Source organism: Rhamphochromis longiceps, linkage group LG13 (assembly GCF_057381845.1).
Source record: "Rhamphochromis longiceps isolate RC_006_pf linkage group LG13, R_longiceps_female_GT1.1, whole genome shotgun sequence".
NCBI classification, from domain to species: domain Eukaryota; kingdom Metazoa; phylum Chordata; class Actinopteri; order Cichliformes; family Cichlidae; genus Rhamphochromis; species Rhamphochromis longiceps.
Window position 1 is genome coordinate 6,748,324 of NC_140569.1, and position 21,897 is coordinate 6,770,220.

The following is a 21,897-nucleotide window of genomic DNA, read 5'->3' on the forward strand; positions in this document are numbered from 1 at the left end:
GTGACTTCCTGGGGGTCATAAAAGTCCATCTCCCTTCCAGAGCAAAGTTATTCGATACAAATGTTGAGACCCCCACCCAGGTATCCCCTGGGGAATTTCCACTCAACATTAACTCCTTTTTGTCTTACTTTCACAGTTCAAGTGGGGGAGGGTCTCCTGAAAATCTACTCCTAGGTTTATGACACACTCAGGTCTTTATTACATCCAGGGCAGTGTCAGTGTCTCTACAATAATTGTACATCCTATCTAACACATTTCTAAACTCTCAAATAAGCCAAACATTTCTTCAAATGTGATACATGTTATTACTTGAAAATTTAAGACTGGAAATAGCACCAGCTGATTCATGTCCTAGTTTACACATTCTCATGTGGGCAAGTGCATTGCCAGCCTGCACCACCATCACAAGGGTGACACAATTTATTCATTTATTTATTATTTTTCAAGCAATGTTTACAGCTTTTCAGTGTTCAATCAAATTTAGTCCCTTGAGATAATTTTGAGATGCTACAATGTAATGAAGCAATAATGAATAAAGATATCTAAAATAGGTTGCTCACTTTCTCAAAATCTGTAATAATCAATGGGAATGTCCCACTTTTGTTGATTACAGTCTTAAAAAAGGCACCTCTAACAGATGCTGGGAGACGTATACACCCCCTACCATTCAATAAATCCATCCATCTTTTTCTGGATTTATTGATTGTTGCAATCTTGGTTTTTACTGTCATTCCCACTCAACGTTTACTATTAGTTTTATTTGGTCCCACTTTTCTCCATTTAGTATTTTCAACTTCTCTCTTGTTTCTGCCCCCTGTCTTCTGTAACTTTAGATTTTCTGTTTACAACTCTTTTCACCACCACCCGCCTCTCCTTTGTCGGTAACTCCCCACTAACCTTTTCTATCATTTTTTGAAAAAATGCCTGTTCCAAGATTCTCAATATGTCAGAAGGAGCCAATTCAAAAATCAAAACGTTCCACTCAGAGAACATTGCAGTCGGTCTTTGACTTGTTTGTGTGTCCAAATAACCTCTTATGTAGGGAATAAGACAACAGCCCTAAGTGTGCACTGGGCCTCTGCTATCTCTGACTCACCCTCAAGCTGCTGTTGATAGAAAGTTTTCTTGTTTTCATTTGTGAGTCCCCTGAAAGTCAATTGTATTCATAGAACAAACTCTGTTTGTCACAAAGTGATTCAGAGACAGAGAAGCAGATAAGACTGGCATTAATAAAACAAGTGATAGAATAGCTACATCACAAGCTCGGGGAAAGGACTTGCTTTTAATTCTTTTTATACTTTAATTGCATTGCTTTAGGCGATTTCCTGAAAATCAGCCTTTTTACATTATTTATACAGAGAATGTTGCAGAACTACAGATTTTTTTTAGAAAAAAACCCAGAAAAAAAGATTTCTTAAAAAAGATATATTACTTATTATATGTTTTATTAATGAGTATACTTATTAGCTCACCTATTAGCATTTTTATCACATGTAATCGCTCTACAGCAAATGCCATTGGTCTGAAAGAGATTAAATTCTGTGGTGAATCCATTTTTAGTCATGTCATATTCAATCATGAAAAATGGACCACTGAATTACAGATTAGTTCCCTTATAAACCACTTCAAATATATTCCTGATAGCGTCTGTCCATATAAGCAGCCACACGATTTACAGATTGGTAAACTAATTGATTTTTCACATCAAATCCAATTTGGATAGCCTCAGGCTACCAGTAATAACTTCAATCTGACACCATCATTATTTTTAACTTGAAGAGATCCAGTGTATCTCTTTTACTTCAGTGAAAATTATGTACGAGCTATGAAACAACACATGCTTTAAACAATGTTCATCTTCTGGATAATCTGAGACTGAGGAAGAATAAACGCATTTGTCATTGTTCAAACAGTTCTGTTTACAGCTGATAAATAGCTCTTGCTGCTAGATGTTTTTGTAACAGTCAGGAGCAAACATTAAAGTCGAATGCTGATGTTTTCAAGAATAAAAGCTAAAGTAAACTTCAAGTCAGGTGACATATAGTTGACTATGGTTGCCTATCAGCAGTAAATATTTTCCTTTTGTCATTGTTCTGATCTTTCCCTCAGATTAGATTTGGGATTTAGATTTGCAGCCACAGGACTTGGGCACATTGGGTCAACAATGACCTTTCTATGCACCAGATTAAAGAGTTAAATGTGATGCCATCTGTCCAACACCTAAAGCTTGGACAAAATTGGGCCATTTAACAGAATGATGATCCCAAGTACATGTTTTAGGGTATTGCTGCTGAAGATGGCTCTATAAGCTCTACAATACCTATACCTAGTTACCTAGAATGTCTAGTGTTTCTGCTGTTTTTGTATTTTAATATGTTTTGTTTTTCTTTCTAAGAAAACGGAGACTCTTATATGACAGAGGCTGTGCTTTCTTTTTACCATGACTTTATATTAAATAACTGAGTAAAAAAATAAATAAAAAGAGAGAAGTACAAAAAAGACAAAAAAACAATTGTGTGTGTGTGTGTGTGTGTGTGTGTGTGTGTGTGTGTGTGTGTGTGTGTGTGTGTGTGTGTGTGTGTGTGTGTGTGTGTGTGTGGCTGGTCACACACAATTGTATGTGACCAGCCATTAAAACTGTTTTCTATTAATGAATGCTCAACTCATCTGGAACTCTGTTAGCCTGTCATGCCATTTGCTTTAGGGGTGCCATGACAACAAAATAACTAAGATAAGCAATGTCATTGCTACCCATTGTGACCTTTGCCATTGTGGGAAGGAAGGGGGAAGAAGACTGATACTGACAGAACATATGAGAAAGAGAGCTGGTGAATATGGGGACGGGAAATTGAAAGCAAGCAGGAGATGCTGGAAGAGAGAGTGGGATGAAGTGAAAACATTGAGAAAGATGCCAGCATAGAGACAAGAAGGAGATCAAGGGAAGAAAAGTGTAATGAAGATGTTGGCCACAGGAGTGAGAGAGGAAAAGGGTGATGAATATACATCTAGATAATACTGTAATGACCTCCCTGGGGAAATTAAAAATTATGGTACAATCATTTATATTTTACATTTGTGTCACTGCTGCAAGAGCATGTCATCAACTAACCCAGTGTCATTAAAACACACTGGCTCCCTTTACACCCGTCATTAACGTGTGCATTATATTTGCATTATGTCCAAATGAATTGTAGCTGGACCCTTCTTCAACTTTGCCTCCTTTAAAATATATTTATGTTTTGCTTATTTAGTTGCTTTTTCATAATATTTTCACGTGTGAATACATTTTTCTGACTTTGTACAATTTCACAACTCTATAAGCTGATGCAGCATCTATAGTGCTGTATTGGTCACTAGCAGACAGTCCAAGCTCTGTAACCATGTGATGTACAACCCCAGTTTCAAAAAAGTTGTTAAGCTGTTTAAAATGTGAATAAAAACAACATAATCTGCAAATCCATATTTTATTCACAATAGAACAGAGGAAATATATGAAATGTTTAAACTGAGAAAATGTACAATTTTAAGAAGAAATTGTATATTAGCTTATATTGAATTTGATGACAGCAGCAAGTCTCAGAAAAGTTGGCCATGTTTAGCACTGTGTGCAGCATCACCTCTATAAACACAGGTGAACTGAGGAGAGTGGTTATTGGGAAGGGAATATTTTCCCATTTTTGTCTGATATGGGATTCTAGTTGCACAATGGCACTGGGTCTCCTTTGTCATATTTTTCATTTCATGATGCTCCTAATGTTTTCAGTTGGTGAAAGGCTGGACTGCAGGCAGGCCAGCTGAGCACTCAGACTTCTCTACTGCAAAGCCATGCTGTTGTTTTAGATGCAGTATGTGATTTAGTATTCTCTCGCTTAAATATGCAAAAAGATTTCTGGAAGGGAACATATGTTGCTTTGAAACCTTTAGGTACCTATTAACGTTTATGGTGCCTTTCAAGCTGCTGGTTCCATAGGTACTAATGACCCCCATTACATCCAAGATAACAAGCTCGATGGTCCCTGATCTTTAGCCATGAGGACGCGGTGTTCATGTTTTTCTATAAGATTTTAAATTTCAGTTCATCGTTTGCCTTAGTCCATTTTAAATGAGCTCTGGCTCAGTAATTATGGTAGAATTTCTGGATCACGTTTCCATATGGCTTCTTCCTCACAAGATTGAGCTTTAACCTGCATTTGTGGCTCCCCAGCAAACTTTGTTCACAGACTGATTTCTAGAATTGTTCCAGACTCCATACAGGTATTTCCATGACACGGTCATGCCTGTTTTTAATGCAGGGCCTCTGGCAGCCCAGAAATCCTGGGCATTAATTCTCAGTCTGGTCACTTCTTGGACTCTTTTGATGATATTATGTACTGCAGACGATGTGATATTCTCTTTGCAATTTTGCATTGAAGAAGATTTTTTCTGAAATTGTTCCGCACTTGATAGACACAGTATTTGCAGACTGGTGAACATTTACCCAACTTTACCTCTGAGAAAGTTGAGTAAATGGGACTGACTAACTTTGCATCGTCGGCAGTTGATTGTCGTTGATTAAATATCCTAAAACTGATTGCATCTCATTCTGGCCAACAATCTGAGTGTAAAAACAGAACAAAAAAAAGAAACCTGACTATCTCTTTTTAGTGTATTATATGGTAATGGTGCACACTTTTATGTAAAAGAAAATAACAATCTTTCACTCCTGAAAGTGTGGGATTCATTTGTTTTCACCTGATTTTCAGATTTGTAAAAATAGCAGTAAGCTTCACAGCTAGTAAAAAGACAAAATTACTGCCTGCATTTTATAAATTGTGTTGATCATTCTTAAATTAACTGGAAGCCAAGTTTCTTTCTTAGTGTGTGTGTAATTTCTGGCACAATATCTGACACTTTACCTCAACTGACAGTAAAATATTTAAAAAAATCATGAAGGAATCTGCATTGCCAATGCAGACAAATCTGTATGTAATTGAAGGCATGGCTGTGAAATATGCGACAAACAAAATTTTGAACATATGTACTTTCTGAGGTTGAGTTACAGTTTAGTCTTTTCCCTCTAACTCACTACACGACTTATTGCAATGTGATACATGAATGTTAACACAGGTCGAAGGACTGCCATGTCAGTCAATGTGTAATCTGTTGTGAAAATATACTATCACAAAGAAAACTGAGACAGTAACTGCAGTCACTCATACCTGACTGCTTCCTGTTATCAGCATCAAGCATTTTCGTATGATTTGAAAATAGAAATTGTACCTGTCACTTTCCATAAATAGATCAGCAAGCCTCTTTTTATTGCATTTAAAAAGCTGACTGAAGTGTGCTTCATCTGTCTGCCATCTTTTGTCTGACTCGCAATGTAACTGGTTTGGGCATCCAGTACATATATTTCATTAGCCTTGATGGTGAACTCATGATACTGAGCCAGGTTCATTAGCCATCAGTCCTTTCTGCCTTCCCAGATGCTTATCGGACATCAGCACAAATCTTTGCAAAAGTATCCTTAACCTTGACGGTCTCCTTACCGTGAACAGGTAATGGATACACAGGCAGGTGAATGCACTGCAAGTCAGTTCATATTGGTTTCACACACGCACAGGAAAACACACACCTCAGAGTCTTTTAATGTGGCAGACAAAGGAGATGCCAATCGATTACTGGCAAGGCCAGACATAAGAAAAGCACTAGTCAGGAAATAATGCCTCCCCGCACACCCTGGTCGGCTGCTCACCGGGTGAGCTAAACGCTGATCGAGGCGTGAATACCTTGTGATTAGAAAGCCCTGATGACATAGGAAATGTTCAGAGACATTCTGCTGGCAGTTAGCAGCTCGTAGGCCAGGAGGTTCATTTATCACAGACTCTTACCAGGGTCTCTGTCAGTATTCTCAGGGTCTGCAATAAAACTTGATGTTATGGAGCCAAGTCTGATGTGCCAGATTGGCACAGCATAGATTTTTAAGTCTGCCAACACAGATACGGACACAGGCACCAGAGTAAAAACACTGGCTGTAATGTTTGTTCTGGCTGTGAGCTGGAGAGAGAAACCCAGCAGGTAGTAAAGTCTCAATCTCTGTTGGGGGAGCATCAGATTTTTAATATAAGGATTTCACCTCTTTATTTAATTCTTATGCTTGAACTTTGAGGGGAGTTGTAGGAAGTGGATCAGTCAGAGATCTCAGGAGGACGGTAAGCAAGAAGAAAATTTCTTTATAGAAAAATAATTACACAAAATTTCTGTTTTGTTTCATATGTATTCACAGTATTTTATAATTACACATGCTTGTCAGTCTTTGCTGTGTCTTTTCAAAAGATTTGAGTGTGACTATGATAATATGCTTTGACTAGTTTGTCATATGTTGCAATTTAAATCTTTTCATGACAACATAAGTGTATATATTGTAACGGGAACATAAGGACAACACTGTCAAAACAGAACTGAGAATAAAACATATCTCATGGTTTGAATAGCCTAAAAATAGAATGACAAAGCTTACATATTTTTGTTATTGAAAACCTAATCTTCACCTTTTTGTCTTGTGCAGTACTTTAACATGTTTCTAGATTATCCCATTGTTCATATCGTGTTCTTTGAGCTATACATAATACACACCTGTCAGAGTGTGGAGACTGAATTGCATTTAACTTTGACATCTAAAGTCTTCCTCTGTCTTTTTATATCCCTGAGCACTCTCTTTCCCTCACTTCACTGCACCTTCAGCAGAAGAGCAGCTTCATCATTACAAAATTGCTACTGTTATGACCCAGGGTCATTATTTGCGGTACGGTGTTGTTATTGTTTGTATTTGTATTCAGTGTTGCTTGTTTCCAGGTGGAGGCCACCCATTGGTGGAGGAAGGAAAGAGGCCAGCTACAAAAGGGGTTGGACTGGGTCGGCGAGCAGACTTCCTGGTTTCCCGTGAGCTGTGTGTCTGGGGACCGTCGTGGTGTGTGACTGCACGGGGCTGCAATATTAATGCTGAAAAAGGGGTTGTACCTGGGCTTGGTAGCTGTAGGGGTGGGAAGCCGTTTTCTTTTATTCCCCTCTTTTCTCCTGTTTCGGGTAGGGAGACAGGTTAGAGAATTGTATTTTGTTTTGGGATCGTGGGAGGTAAGTTAGCTCTGTTTTTCTTTCTAGTGTGTTTTGTTTGTTGTTTTGGCATCGCCCACCCTGAAGCTCGCTACCTGTTCAGTAAATAAATTAACCAACTCTCGTCATTCTGCCGTGGTGTGATTTTTTTTTTGTCGTTATTATGTATCGGGTTTATCTTTTTGTTGTGTTGCACCCCGGCTTCGGGCCGGTGTGTAACATAAATGGGGGCTCGTCCGTTTGAGGGATTTCGGGGTCGTTTGTGTGTAGTGGGGTTCGTGTGGGTGTGTGGGGGTTTTTTTGTGTTTTGGGGGGTTGTTTGTGTGGGTGGCCGCGGATGGAGTTTGATGTGGATGAGTTTGCCGAGGCGCCTTCCTTGCAGCAGTTGAGTCGGTGTCGGAGGGAGGATTTGCTGCTTATTGCGGGCCGTTTTGATGTGCGAGCGCCGGCGGGGGTGAAAAAGGATGATTTGCGACAGCTTGTCACGGTGGCTTTGAGCGAGCGGGGTTTGCTGTCGAGCGTGCCGCTTGTTGGTGGGACGGGCGGGGCGGCTATGGAGCCGTTGGCTCCGTTGTCTGTTCCTCCTGTGGCCGCCCCCTCTGTGGCTCCTCCTGCTCCGGTGGTGGGGTCGTCGGCGGAGGAGCTCCAGTTGTTGCTCCGCATTAAGGAGGTGGAGTTGAGTAGTCACCGGTTGGAGGTAGAAGCGATGCATTTGAGGGTGAGGGCGTTGGAGTTGGAGCGCGGACCTCCACCGCGTGCCCCTGACTCTACGCCGCCCACGCCTGCGCCCTCTGTGCTCCCTGCGCCGCCGGCGCCTGGTCCCGCCCCGGCTCTCCGTCAGGATTTTGATGTTGGGAGGCACATTAAATTGGTGCCGCCCTTTTGTGAATCAGAGGTGGAGTCGTTTTTTCCTGCTTTTGAGCGTGTGGCTGCCGCGTTAAAGTGGCCGGAGGAGGTCTGGGTTTTGCTGTTGCAGTGTCGGCTGGTGGGTAGGGCTCAGGAGGTGTGGGCTAGCCTGTCAGCATCTGAGAGCTTAGATTATGGTGTGGTTAAGGCTGCCGTATTGCGTGCTTTTGAGTTGGTGCCTGAAGCGTACCGTCAGAAGTTTCGGCAGTGTGTGAGGGGGGGGGATCAGACTTATGTGGAGTTTGCGCGCGAGAAGGGTTTGCTCTTTGATCGGTGGTGCCAGGCTAGTGAGGTTAAGGAGTTTGCACAGTTGAAGGAGTTGATGTTATTGGAGGATTTCAAGGGGTGTCTGCCGGAGCGGGTGGTTGTTTATTTGAACGAGCAGAAGGTCGTTTCCCTCGCGAAAGCGGCGGTTCTGGCAGATGAGTTTGCTTTGACGCACAAGAGGGGTTTTTCCCCTCCGTTACGTCGGGGTTCTAGAGTTTTGCCGGAGGTGGGGGGGCGTTCTCCCCCGCTCTCGCGGCGTAGCCCTACGGTGGCCGCTGGGGACCGCCGATGTTTTTTTTGTCATGAGCTCGGTCATCTCGTTGCTTCTTGTCCCGTGCTGAGGGCGAGGGAGGGGGCGCGGGCCGACATTTCGGGGGGGGCCGTGCAGTGTTGCTCCGCGGTAACCCGCCCTAGCTTAATGCCGGTTGGCGTCGTTCCGCGGGGGATAGATGAGGTGTTTCGACCGTTTGTTTCGACGGGGTTTTTATCGTTGTCTGGTGATGCGGGGGACCGGGTTCCGATCACCATCTTGAGGGATACAGGGGCGAAGCATTCGGTGGCGCGGCATGGAGTCGTGCCTTTCTCTCAGCAGTCGTACTGTGGTTCTGATTTGCTGGTGTGGGGTATCAAGGTGAGTCTTTTACGCATGCCTCTCCATACGGTTACTTTGACCTCGTCCTTCGTATCGGGCGCTGTGCGGGTGGGGGTTCGAGATCAGCTGCCAATTGAAGGCATTGATCTTGTTTTGGGAAATGACTTGGCCGGGGGAAAAGTGTTTCCGGCTATGCCGGAAGTTATTGAGTGTCCTACTTCGGATCGGTTATGCCAATTCCCGTCGGAGCTGGGTGACCCCACAGTTTATCCGGCATGTGTGGTTACTCGTGCTCAAGCTCGTCGCTTGGGTGGTGAGGTGGACATATCCGAAATGTTTCCGGACGGCTCTGAGCCGCATGATAGTTCTGTTCCGGGGGTAGATGGTGGGACGGCGAAGGTTTTTAGTATGGTGTCGGAGAAGGAGGCAGCAGGTATCCGCAGGTTTGTGTGTGGTCAACTCCGTGACGAGGCAGACCTGAGCACGCTGACCTTGGGAATTTTAAAAAAGAGATATCAGACACACAACAAATGTGACTCATTAAGGCCAGAAGTAAAAACTTTCATGAAACAGGTGGTGCAAGAGGAACTGATGAAAATGCAGGATAATGATGAAAGTGAAAGTGACTCAGAGACTAAGAAGCTCCAGAACAAAAGGAAAAGAGAAAATGGAAATGACGAGGTCATGCACTCAAAAAAATGAAACGTTGACTTTAATTAAAATTATTTTGTCAACAGGTTCCACGAAATTGAATTATGTTAGTTTAAAGCAAAAATCTTTAGTTCATCTAATTTAAAAAAACTACTTAAGATTAACAAGACATATTTAAGACTAACTAAATCAAGTTATGTTGTATGAACAAAGATGATATATTTTCAGGTTAGATAGTTTAGATTAGTTACTTCAACACATTTCTTATTTGTGGCAGTAAAATGTTAAATTTAAGTTAGATTAATTCAAATATTATATTTTCAGCCACCTTGTGCTTTATTAATTAGTTTTACATAAATCTATTTTGTCAACAGGTTCCACACAAATGAATTAAGTACATCCAACTTATTTTTTAAAATTTCTTTTATTGCCAACACATTCAGTGAGCATTTGTGTAAACCCAGTCCAAAATAAAACACAACAGCTCATTAGGGTTAGTAATTAACAGTATGTAGACAGATGCAACATCAAGACTTTAAATTAAATGTCTGTATCTACCAGAAATAGAAGAGAGAAAAAAAAACGCATTGAAGATCACATAACACATTGATAAGATGACACTTGAGTTATGCACATGTGATGCTAGTAAGGTCTGTGAGTGTTTTTTTCTTTTAGTGTCTAAAATGGATAGCAAAGTTGCTATTTGCAATGATTGCTTAGGGTCAGTCCAGTAACACAATGCCAATGAAGTGCTTTCCTTTAACAATGCAAAGTGAAGTGTCCACCTCAACAGCCACAATTTAAAAAAAATTTATGTAAGCTTGTCAGCGTTCAGTTTTTTTGCAACAGCACAGCAGTAACCATTTAACACTTGCCACTGTCAACATTTATTTTACTAGTGTTTGGGCAAAAAACTTCAGATGTAAACATTTTAACATGGAAACAATTGTTCGTCTTTAAAAGTCCACAAAATATACATTCATCCTGCATTCCCAACTTGGATGATCTGATATCCTCGTGTTGGTGTTGTTCCCAGACCATCATGAAAATGTTGTCACATTGTTGTGACGTTATTCTTTTGCGCGCCAAGCCATTCGTGCATTTATGAAATTCCAATGTTGCAAGGACAATATCAATTCTGCTTACTGTTTATTAAAGGGTTACGGTTAGGGTTAGGGTCAGTTGATCGGCGGACAGAGGCGGTTTCACGCAGCTTAAGTACAGTTTTTTGTTTTACGCCGGTTTTTCCCGAAGTCGCAAAAGTATGACGTCACAACATTCTGATTGGTCACTTGCAATGTTGATCCTGGAACAACATTTAGTATGATGATCTGGGAACAACACCAACACGAGGATATCAGATCAACCTCCTAACTTACCCTTATTTTTAGTATGTATTGCAATTACCTTTACAATGCACACAATGTAACACAAACTGAATATGAACATATTTCCACCTCATAACAATATGCCTTGAACGCTAATATACACACCACCCTTCAACATTTCTGGTGCAGTATCATCTCTCAATTAAATCCTTTAAATCTCAATACGTTTGATTGTCTCTTACTAGCCCCCCACAACAGTAAAATCTCTCAAATTGTAGTAGTTTACAAACTTTTCAAAATGTTCTAAATTTCTCTTAAATGTAATTTTCCCGTTATCTGTCATTTACAAATTACCATTTTATTCCCATTCAGCCTCTGAAAAACTTCTGTCCATCTGACAGAACATTCATCATCCAAATTAAAGGTTGGCTTATTCATTCAGTGTATTCTTGAGCAACTGTACCTTGGTCAAGAGTATGCTGACATACAGATGAAGGAAGAGCTTCTGAAGTACTTCAAAGAAAGCTTTCAGTCTTGAGGTTAACTGAGATTCAGTGCATATATCCCACCCATTAAGAGTGCACATGCAGAGGCCAGGTCTTCCAGGTCATGCAGGACACACTAGATGGTTATACCCACATCGGCTGGAGGAGTGCTGGCATCAGCTCTTTCGATGGTAAAGATAGCAAGGGTAATTTGTTCCAGCTCCCTCTGAACAGCTGTAGCTTAGACACAAAAACATAGAAAAATGGCATCCAGTTTTAAAGAAAGAAAGAAAAAGGGCCAAAGCTACCCTTTAATGACGTAAACACAATATTAGGAACATGCACCCCAGTGTGCCACTATTTCAGACTACAGATTCAACGATAAATATAAATAGTTTGGGTATACAAGAAGATTTCCCAAAACATTTAAACAGGTTCCATGCAAATTACAACAACAACAACATGCAACAACATTAGTTATTCAAAATTTGGTTTAATACAGATAAAAAACTAAACTAAAATTACCAACCAATTATTCTTTGAAGAGGATGCTTGGGTCTTCATTCAGGTAAAAAGGTAGTGCCCTGAGGACACACTCCCTCCCCTTTTCAATACTTTCCTTCTGTAGAGAGTGGCAGAGATACAGGAAGAGAAAACAGATATACTTTAGGATGACAGAAACTCACATTATACGCAAAATGAATGACATATCCACTGCACAGATAGACATGTACACAAGACCAACTAATCATCACATGGACATGAATAGTTAACCTGTTGGGCAGGGTTTCCACCACATTATATATGTCCATAATGGAGGTAAAGACAAACTAATACATCATCTTTTTTGCATTCAAAACATAACATAAAAACATTCACTTCTGGTTTAACCTAAATCAAGGGATCAGATTTTACATATGTTTAGGTAATTTAAATTTTCCAACGTTTTGAGTACCAAACTTTGTCTTGCTTAATATAAATGTAAGTGCACTGTGCAGCTACCATACACTAGCTGTTTAAATTTGAAAATGATCTTATTAGCCATAATATTTTGCTACCAACAGAATAACGCACCTGTGTGGCTGGGGCCAAAGTTTGTCTAATTTTCTTCCCTGCAACGCCTCCTTTTTTCTTGAAGACTTTTATGAGCTGGTCAGTGTATTGGTCAAGTTGTGTAAAAAGCCTTGGAACATGTGCAGCAGTAGTAATCCTCACATATTCTGCTTCCACCTGAAAATATGTCAACAAACACAACATACTGTACTGTAAATATACATACTATATGTACACATATACAAACTAAAACTAATGTAGTAAGACCTCATTAAAGCTATAATTTTAACACAAACATTTACACAAAATGCTAATGGAGCCATTACAGCTTTTATTGTTATTTATCAAGTTCCAAAAAATATTGATCACAGCTGATCTGAAAAGAATTTCATGCCTCAGGCCCTTGAACTGCAACCTTTACCATGGTTCAGATGTGGAGAAGAAATAACAGGGGCATGGGATGGGTCACAAAAGAAAACTTAACTTATAAAACAGTTTTGTTTTTAAAAGTATAACAGTTCACATACCACATACAAGCTCAGCAATACCACATACACCACATCAGTATAGGAGGGAGCAGGTAAAGGCAGGATCTGAGATTTATAAAGTAAAACAAGAAATTCATTACTTAATTTCAAGAAGCAAATTATTGTTTGAATTACAACTAAATAAAATACTACTCAGAAGAAAAGCAAGAGATTGACACTGCCATGTGCTAACTTTCTATAGAAGCAATTATCACCAGGTCTGTCGACCTCCATTGTCTGTCCACTCATATGTCTTGAATAATTTTATTAAAAAAATTAAGTGTGTACTTTCACAAACTGTAATTTATAACTACATTGATATGTATAACTCCGCTAGGAAACATGCTGTATTTACAGACCATTTTTACATAATACAGATTACTGATAGAGCAGAACAATGGTGTCACAGTGGCTTTCGCCCTTGACTTTTTGGATTTTAAATGTCACTTTATGCTATCCTTGCTATCCTATTCGATATTTCCGACTCTCGGATTACAGAAAAGGAATCCCAAGAAAGCAAATGGAAAAATAACCCCTTGAAAGAATAACCCCATGAACCCCTGTAGCTAATCCCTTAATAAAACAAAAAACAATAAAAATGTTTCTTACACAGTCCACAAAATAAGCATGTCCAGGACCCAGTAAAACTAATGTAAAACAAGCGCACGCAAACGATATAACATGTCTTGTAAGACAAACGCAAAATATAACCATGCTGGACATATAGATACTACACAACATAGTCAAAGAAAAAAAGTGGTCTTACCTCTCAAAGAAACAGCAGCTTGGCGCCAAAACAGCCTTTTTCAGTTAAATTTGAAGTCTTGCGCATGAGCAGGCACAAGCCGTGAAACCTTCTTGTTCTGCGCGGTTTCATTACAACTGTTTTTGCATTACTGCCACCTTGTGGATATACAAGGTATATCGATCCTAATTGACTTAACTTAAATGTTATGCGATCAAGTAACACATTAGTATTATGTACATTGAATAATAGACACAATTACGTAGACTTGATTAGAAAAACATATGTTAACTTAACAAAAACATATATTTTAAGTAAAATGAAAATAAATAATTAATATACACTGAACAATCCACCTCATTCATTTTTTTGAGTGTGAGTGAGAGTGAAGATGAATCCTGGGCAAAGAAATCACAAAATAATCATTCAAGCTCATCATCAGAATCTGAGGTTCAAGAGGACAACAAAACAGAAAGTAAGGAAAGCAGCAATGATGAAGAAAATGCCAAATCTCAAGCTGATGGTGAAGAGCCAGAGGTAAAAAAAATCACAACAAAAGAGAAATGAAAATCGTCAAATTGACAGTGACGAGTCTTCTGATGAGGAACTCAGTGAGGAAAGCAACTGCAGTGACAGTCCAAAGAAAATGGTGAGAATGAACGTTGAGACAGTAACCAGCAGTAAAGATGAAGGAAGGAGAACACCACTGAGTGATGCAGGAAACGAATCAGATGGAGACTGCAAGTCAGAAACGAGTGACAAAATTAGGAGCGACGAGTCTTCTGACAGTGAAAAAGAAGATACAAAAGTGGAAGAGAAAACCAGTGACCCAGACTCAGTTTCATCACTACCTTCTTTGGAAGATGAAAAAGAAAATAAGACTGATAAAACAAATGATAAAAAGATGAAGAAGAGTGTGAAGAAAGATGAGAGCACCAGAAAACCAAAGTCTGATGACAAATCGGTGGCGAGGCTTGAACGTTATATTGCCCTCTGCGGCGTGAGGAGAAATTACAAGAAGCTGCTGGAGGACTGCCGCTCCCAGGTGGCTGTTCTGAAGAAGGAGCTTGAAGAGCTTGGTGTACATGGTCAGCCAACTATTCAGAAATGGAAAAAGGTCAGAATGAAGAGAGAGCAAGCTCAAGAACTGGCTGCTCTTGATGTCAACAACATCATTACCACACAAGGTCGACCTACACGCAGGGGTGCCTCAGCAAGTCAGAAACAACAGGACTGTCCGTCCTCTGAATATCAGCGCACTCTAAACTCGGAATCAGACAGTGATCAGGAAAACAATACCCACAGAGGTCGCAGGAAAATGTCCGAATGGGCCAACCTGCAGGGGATCATCAGTGATGACACAGACAGTGACTGATGAGTCTGGTTTCCCCCTAGGAAGTGTTCGATTTGTTTGTTTGTTTTAATGTTTTTGATACTAGGTCTAGCATCTCTCTAATGAGATGCTTGATTTTAGGTGGGGGGGTGTTATGACCCAGGGTCATTATTTGCGGTACGGTGTTGTTATTGTTTGTATTTGTATTCAGTGTTGCTTGTTTCCAGGTGGAGGCCACCCATTGGTGGAGGAAGGAAAGAGGCCAGCTACAAAAGGGGTTGGACTGGGTCGGCGAGCAGACTTCCTGGTTTCCCGTGAGCTGTGTGTCTGGGGACCGTCGTGGTGTGTGACTGCACGGGGCTGCAATATTAATGCTGAAAAAGGGGTTGTACCTGGGCTTGGTAGCTGTAGGGGTGGGAAGCCGTTTTCTTTTATTCCCCTCTTTTCTCCTGTTTCGGGTAGGGAGACAGGTTAGAGAATTGTATTTTGTTTTGGGATCGTGGGAGGTAAGTTAGCTCTGTTTTTCTTTCTAGTGTGTTTTGTTTGTTGTTTTGGCATCGCCCACCCTGAAGCTCGCTACCTGTTCAGTAAATAAATTAACCAACTCTCGTCATTCTGCCGTGGTGTGATTTTTTTTGTCGTTATTATGTATCGGGTTTATCTTTTTGTTGTGTTGCACCCCGGCTTCGGGCCGGTGTGTAACACTACGCTAAATGTTCTACCTCAGAAATAAGAGCAAAGAACACCTATAAAGTCTTAACTTTGTTATATTTAATATGTCAATGTCAAAAGAAGTCCATTCAGTACATATATCCAAAAGTTTGTAACATAAAGAAAAAATCTCTTAGCCAGAGCCCTTTTTCCATTGCATAAGGATGAAATACTGCATTAAATAGAAAAATGAAGTAAATCATTTTAAATGAGTCATGCTCTTAACAAACTTAAATAATGCCACAGACGTAAGACCATAGAAGTTAATGAGCTCCTTAAAAGGACAATAAACCCAGAGCTCAAAACGTATTTCACTGACTGCCCTCCAACCCATCACAGCAGTGATACTGAGCACTAACACACAAAAAATCAAGGCACCATACTTTATTTTCCTGTAGCTCTGAATTACAGCTACCCACAAAATACACACAGACACACACAGATACATATGTTGGGCTAGTGACCAAACCCATATTTACTCATATAGGAATTATTGTAATTTAGTCACATTTTTTGTCTTGAGAACAAAAAAACAATTCTATGTTATAGCTGATCCAGGATGCTACTGTGAGAGTACGAACTGGGACTAGAAAGAGGCAGTATTTCTTTGATATTACCTTCCCTTCATTGGCTTCCTGCTGAATTCAGAATTTTATTTAAAATCTTTCTCATTGAATACAAAATCGTCACTAATCAGGCCCTGTCATAGCTTAAAAATAGCACCTTATTATCTTGACAGAGGAAGTAAAATAATTAAAGTAAAATTTTATTTATATTGCATCTTTCAAGACCGAGATCACAAAGTGCTTCACAACAAAATATCAGAACATTAACAAAGAAAATAGTTTGTAGTTGCTTCTTGTAAGACCACAGCTCTCAAGCTTACAGGAAGAGAGTTTCAGAGTTGGGGGTCCACTGTGGAAAAAGCTCTGTCTCCTATACTTTTCAGCCTCATTTGATGTACATCAAGTAGGCCCTGATCACAAGACCTCAGGGATCTGCTGGGGATATATGGCTGTAAAAGTCCGCTGACATAATCTGGTGCTAGTCCATGAAGAGCTCTAAAAGTCAGACCCAGAATCTCTGTTTTCAATGGGGAGCCAGTGCAGCTGGACCAGCAATGGTGTGACATGAGAGTACTTTAAAGAAGCCTCGCTGCAGCATTGCAAATGACCTGCAGACGTTCCAGGAAGTTGTTTCTTAGAACAATAAATTACAGTAATTCAAATGTGATCAAAAGTGACCCCAAGGTTCCTGATAGATGATTTAGCAAATGTTGCAAGGGAACCAAGAGCTTTCATTACCCCGGGCACAAATCTGCCAGAGGCACAAACAAGGACTTGTGTTCTTTTCTTCATGAAATTGGAGAAAGTTATCAGTCATCCAACTTTTAATGAATTCTAAGCACATATTCAGGAAATGCAGTTCAAAATTATCTTGAGGCTTAACCTCCTAAGACCCGAACTCTTTCATGGCATGCATTTTTAATTTCTCTTTGATATTTGGGACCTGATGAATGTAAAAGCAAAGAATTACCAGATGTTTGTTCTTTTTTTTTTTTTTTTACCTGATTTTTGTTTCTAAGAAAAATGAGAGCCACATATAAGGATATTAGTTTAACATTTCGATAGGACAGCAGTATATTGTCCTCATAAGTGGATCTCAGGCCCTTGTAGGGCAAAATTTAGTATTTTGGTTTAAATAACCCAAAATGTGATGTCCACATATGTGAACGCCAGGTCCTAGGAGGTTAAAAGAGATGACTAAATGTCATCTGCATAGCAGTGATAGCAAATACCCTTAATGGTGGTCAAAATGTGCTGAAAATGGCGTGGATATAATAGAAACTATAAGGGCAGCAATACAGAACCTTGCAGGACATCATGCGTTAGAGAAGAGGATGAGAACTTAGAAACAACCACAAAGAGGCATAGTTCAGGCAGATATGATGCAAACCACTCCAAAGCAGATCCAGATACAACCGCCAAGTACTTCAGCCTATTAAGCAAAATATGATGGTCACCATTATCAAAGAAGTAAGGTCTAACATCAGGAAAACAGAACATTCTCCTTCATTGCTTTGCATAAAAATGTCACTAGACACTCTTAGAAGAGCAGTTTCAGTGGAACGAGCTCTAAGAAAGCCAAAGTGAAATGTGTCAAGCATATTGCAGGCTTACTGCACCTGTGCTTCAAGTTTAGATTTGAGAGACAGACACTTTGGCTGCTCAGGGGCTTCTCAGATACTCTTGGTCATTCTCCTCTTTCAATCCCAGTATGTTTATACACCACGACTGTATTTAATCATTAGTGCCACTGTCACCCAGTACTTGCTCATAACGAGTCCTGTGATTTCTGGGGTTTCTTTCAAATATTGTAGTGATTGTTTGTGTGAATTGGTGCTATATACATAAAATGGAATTGGATTTAATAGTCTAGAAAATTTAAAGTTTTGTTGTAATTTTAACCACAGAGAAACAATTCAGGTTCACATCAATGATTCATACTTGCAACCATACATGTAGCTAATTCTGAATCACCCCTTAACCTAAAATGCTTGTCTTTGGTTAGGGACATTTCTTTTTCAAAACTGATGTGAATTCAGATCAAAGAAAAACACACTGCACAGTCACTAAAAACATATCAATTTGAAGATATTCTTTTTTCTTTTTCCTTTTTTGAAGGAATATCTAAGGAGAAAAACAAACTGTCCTTCTCTTGCATTATAAAATTATCAAATTTGATGGACAGATTTGAAATTTGAAAGTGTTTGACCTTGTTTTCCTTCCTGAGAGATAGTTTACAGATACTACTTATCCTACAAGACCACTATTATGCAGCCTCATTTTGCTTCTTGAAATCTTACATTCTTTATTAAGCAAATTTGGTATCTCGATGAAGTTGCCTTGATGTATTGATCTTCTGATGGTGTGGTCACTTTTTGTCTGGCTGATCGGGCAATAGATAGAACCAATCCAGTTTCCATAAAGTGTTTTAAAGTGCTTAGTAAGCAACAGTTGTACATGGACTGCATTTGAATTTCCTTGAACAATCCTCTAATGTGTCATCTTAGAGTTTATTCAATGGAACTTGATTGCTTACTGAAAAAAAGAGTCCAGAATTTAGAAAAGTTTGCAGAGTTGCTGTTTGCAGCCTATTAAGCATCCAAATATCACTACACTCATTTCCTTTGTTTGAGGCTGCTGTATTGTAGACAAAAAGGCTCCTGGCAGGAGTTTAGTAAGTGCAATGACACACTAAACTAAGCTAGCCATTAACATCAAGTGAGAAGTCACAGATGTTTCTGAATCAGTGTAAAAGAGGTGAAAGGATGCACGCTCCTCCTGTGCAGATCCAGTTGGGATAAAAGCATCCATTAAATGTTTTATGTTGAGACTTTGAGAGTGGAGAAGCTCAGTTAGTCAGTTTGAGGAAAAAAGAAACAAAAGATGTGGTTTCTTATAATTCTGATCTATCCTGGATAATGTTTACATGTGCGTGCAGATACTGAACTTTGTAAGCGTCTTATAACACCATTTCACTAATGTGGCCAGACTTACCTTTTATTGGTAAAACATAAAGCTACTTAATGACACAGCAGGAATTGGGTTTACTCTGCTCTAATAAAATCTAGGGAGTGCTGCAATACTAGCCTACAGTACATTTGACTTTAGATACACAGGTTAAAGGTGACATTAAACACTTTTAATAAGGGCCATTTTATATACCTTCCTCATAACTAAAGAGGGGCACTGACTCTTGTTGGCTCTTGTAATTCTCTCTTAACAGCCACTCAGGGAATGGGCAATGGCATTTTCATTCGTGCTTATCATGTAAAACTCTAATATTAAATCTAATATTCAGTTTCTTCCATACATTCTCGTCAGACATATCATGTTTGGATTACTGTCAATCTCTGTTCATGAAAAAAAAAACATCTGCAGAATGCTAAAAAAATAAATATTTGCCTGTATTATTGCATATCCTTGTATTTTTTTATATGCTTCATAAGAATTATTGTCATTCCATTTTCTGAACTTCATCTAAGCACTCAACTCACTAAGTTTGATAAGCGGTTGTAAAAACAAACCTACATGAAAGGTCTCTCTCACTCTAAATTCCTTGAAATAAGGCCATGAAAGTGATTTGTTAAAATAGCTATAAACCAGTGAAGTAACATACAGAATTTTCCTTGAGGTCACTCTGACTGTTCTGCTGTGCAGTGCATCCCAGAAATTGCATGGAAAAACCATACAAACACACACACACACACTGGAAACAGTAAACACTGAAATCAATGTTCACAGCAGGGTCAGAATGGACTGCACTAACCCAACTAAAACTATTATCCTCTAATGGGGAAAACCAATATGGACTGGTGTAGCACTTCCATAGCTTGCTCAGAATGGGGCATTAACACACACAGTGAATACTGACTGTCAGCAGGCTAACTCTATTAGCAATGTGGATTCATGCTGGTTATGGAAATAGGATTGACTGCACGATCATAGGGAAAGACTTAGCATGCTAGCATGAGATTTTCAATAGAAGTCAATTGAAGACAAAATGTGCAAGTGTGAAACGCTGAATTGAAATACAGGCTTTTTGTATACTAATATTACTTGTGCTGTTGAGACATAAAGCTGTTGATGTAGTAATATTAGGATTACATTCCTTAGCCCTCAAACTATGAATCATTAAAGTTTAAAGCATGTTAAATCTTATGCAGTGAAATCTTATAATATCTGAAACCATATGAAACAGTTAGAAAAAAAAGAGAAGCTACAGGTCAGTCACAAGAAATACAATTAGATGACAAAATAAACGTGTTCACTGGGTTTCCTTCATTTTGCTGATTAGTCTAAATCGGTCCTCATCTCAGGGATCAAAAAATGAGCAGAGGATGCCTTTCCAGTGTTTTTTTTTTTTAATGAAATATGTGTGAAAGTTCGTGATATTTAATGTACCAATTATAGCATTATGGAAAAAAAATATGTTCGCAGGAAGCCTGACCCATACCAAATTCTGATCACCTATCCTGAAATCCAAGAGCAAGTTTGTGCCAAATGTAATGAAATTCCCTTGAGGCTTTACTGAGGTACCACTTTCACAAGAGTGAGCTGTATTTGAGGTCACATGTACTGACCTTCGACAAACAAAAGCTAATGTGTTTCTCCTTTAGGCACAGTGAAGGTTTGTGCCAAATCTGAAGAAATTCCCCTAAGGCGTTCAAGAGATATTGAGTTTATGAGATGATGATGGAATGACAGAAAGAAAAACATAAAAGTAAAAATTAATAAATACATAATTAAAGATGCATAAGAGAGAAAGAGAGATAATTAAACTTGTGAGGGTAGAAAACCTGAGATGTACTAATATTAGGATTACATTCCTTAGCCCTCAAACTATGAATCATTAAAGTTTAACTTACCATGCTGTCTTCACAAATTCTCACTGTGAAATCATTCAGAAATACTTGAAAAGTTTACAAAAATAGTGCACTATGCTCCTTACTTGCATTATTTTACACCTGCAACAGAAGGAGGGTGTCCATAGATGTGCACTGAATTGCCCTTCAAGCTCAGTTAAACAAAAGGGAATGATGAGCAGTGTCCTGATAGGAATATGTACCTGATCAAACAAGCCTCTAAGTACATCAGACATTTGGTGTACATTCAGAAGTTAACCTTAACATGTACTTTAATATTAAGAATGATAGCTGGACCTTACACTGTCACACTTCAATTTCGGATATTCACCTCCGACAGCAGCCAGTTCCTTTGAAAGTAAGGTGTTTTCAAACATGATCACAGCCTCTCAAATCTCGCCTTGACCTCTTAGATGATTTCAACGTAACTGCATAATACAAAATAGTAAATAATTTATCTCTGGCTTATGTCATTATTCATACATTTTATATTTTAAGACTTTTTTTTTAAACTTTCCACTACTGCGTGACTATTGATTCTTTTTTATATTACAAAATGAATAAAACTCAAAACCTAAATGAAAAACATGGCATTGCTCTGTGTCTGACCTATGAGGTGAATACACCTGTGCAGTTTGACTAAACTGAAAACGTCTGAAGCATTTGTCAACTCATTGCATCTAAAATTGAATCTTTCCAATTTTATAAATGTGTTTTTAAGCCCCTGATTTATGTGTGTGTGTTTGTACATAGGTGTGTGGTTTTTTTTAAACAAGCAA

General features: G+C 39.2%; 1 protein-coding gene and 1 long non-coding RNA gene across 3 annotated transcripts; one reads left to right on the top strand and one right to left on the bottom strand.

Annotated features, from left to right (window-relative positions):
• Window positions 1-9,003: 9,003 nt before the first annotated feature.
• LOC146655292 (uncharacterized) lies at window positions 9,004-15,025 on the top strand. The gene is made up of 3 exons (XM_085428864.1): window positions 9,004-9,538; window positions 14,031-14,166; window positions 14,198-15,025. Exons 1-3 carry the CDS (start codon window positions 9,050-9,052, stop codon window positions 15,019-15,021), a joined length of 1,449 nt encoding a protein of 482 aa, XP_085284990.1. The 5' UTR covers window positions 9,004-9,049; the 3' UTR covers window positions 15,022-15,025.
• On the bottom strand, window positions 10,845-13,823 carry LOC146655293 (uncharacterized). 2 transcript variants are annotated; one of them, XR_014914347.1, is made up of 5 exons: window positions 13,668-13,823; window positions 12,902-12,967; window positions 12,396-12,551; window positions 11,851-11,943; window positions 10,845-11,561 (listed from the first exon to the last, which is right to left on the bottom strand). It is a non-coding gene; the product is annotated as an uncharacterized LOC146655293 (long non-coding RNA). The 2 variants fall into 2 exon arrangements; XR_014914348.1 differs by lacking the exon at window positions 13,668-13,823 and adding an exon at window positions 13,511-13,642.
• Window positions 15,026-21,897: the final 6,872 nt, after the last annotated feature.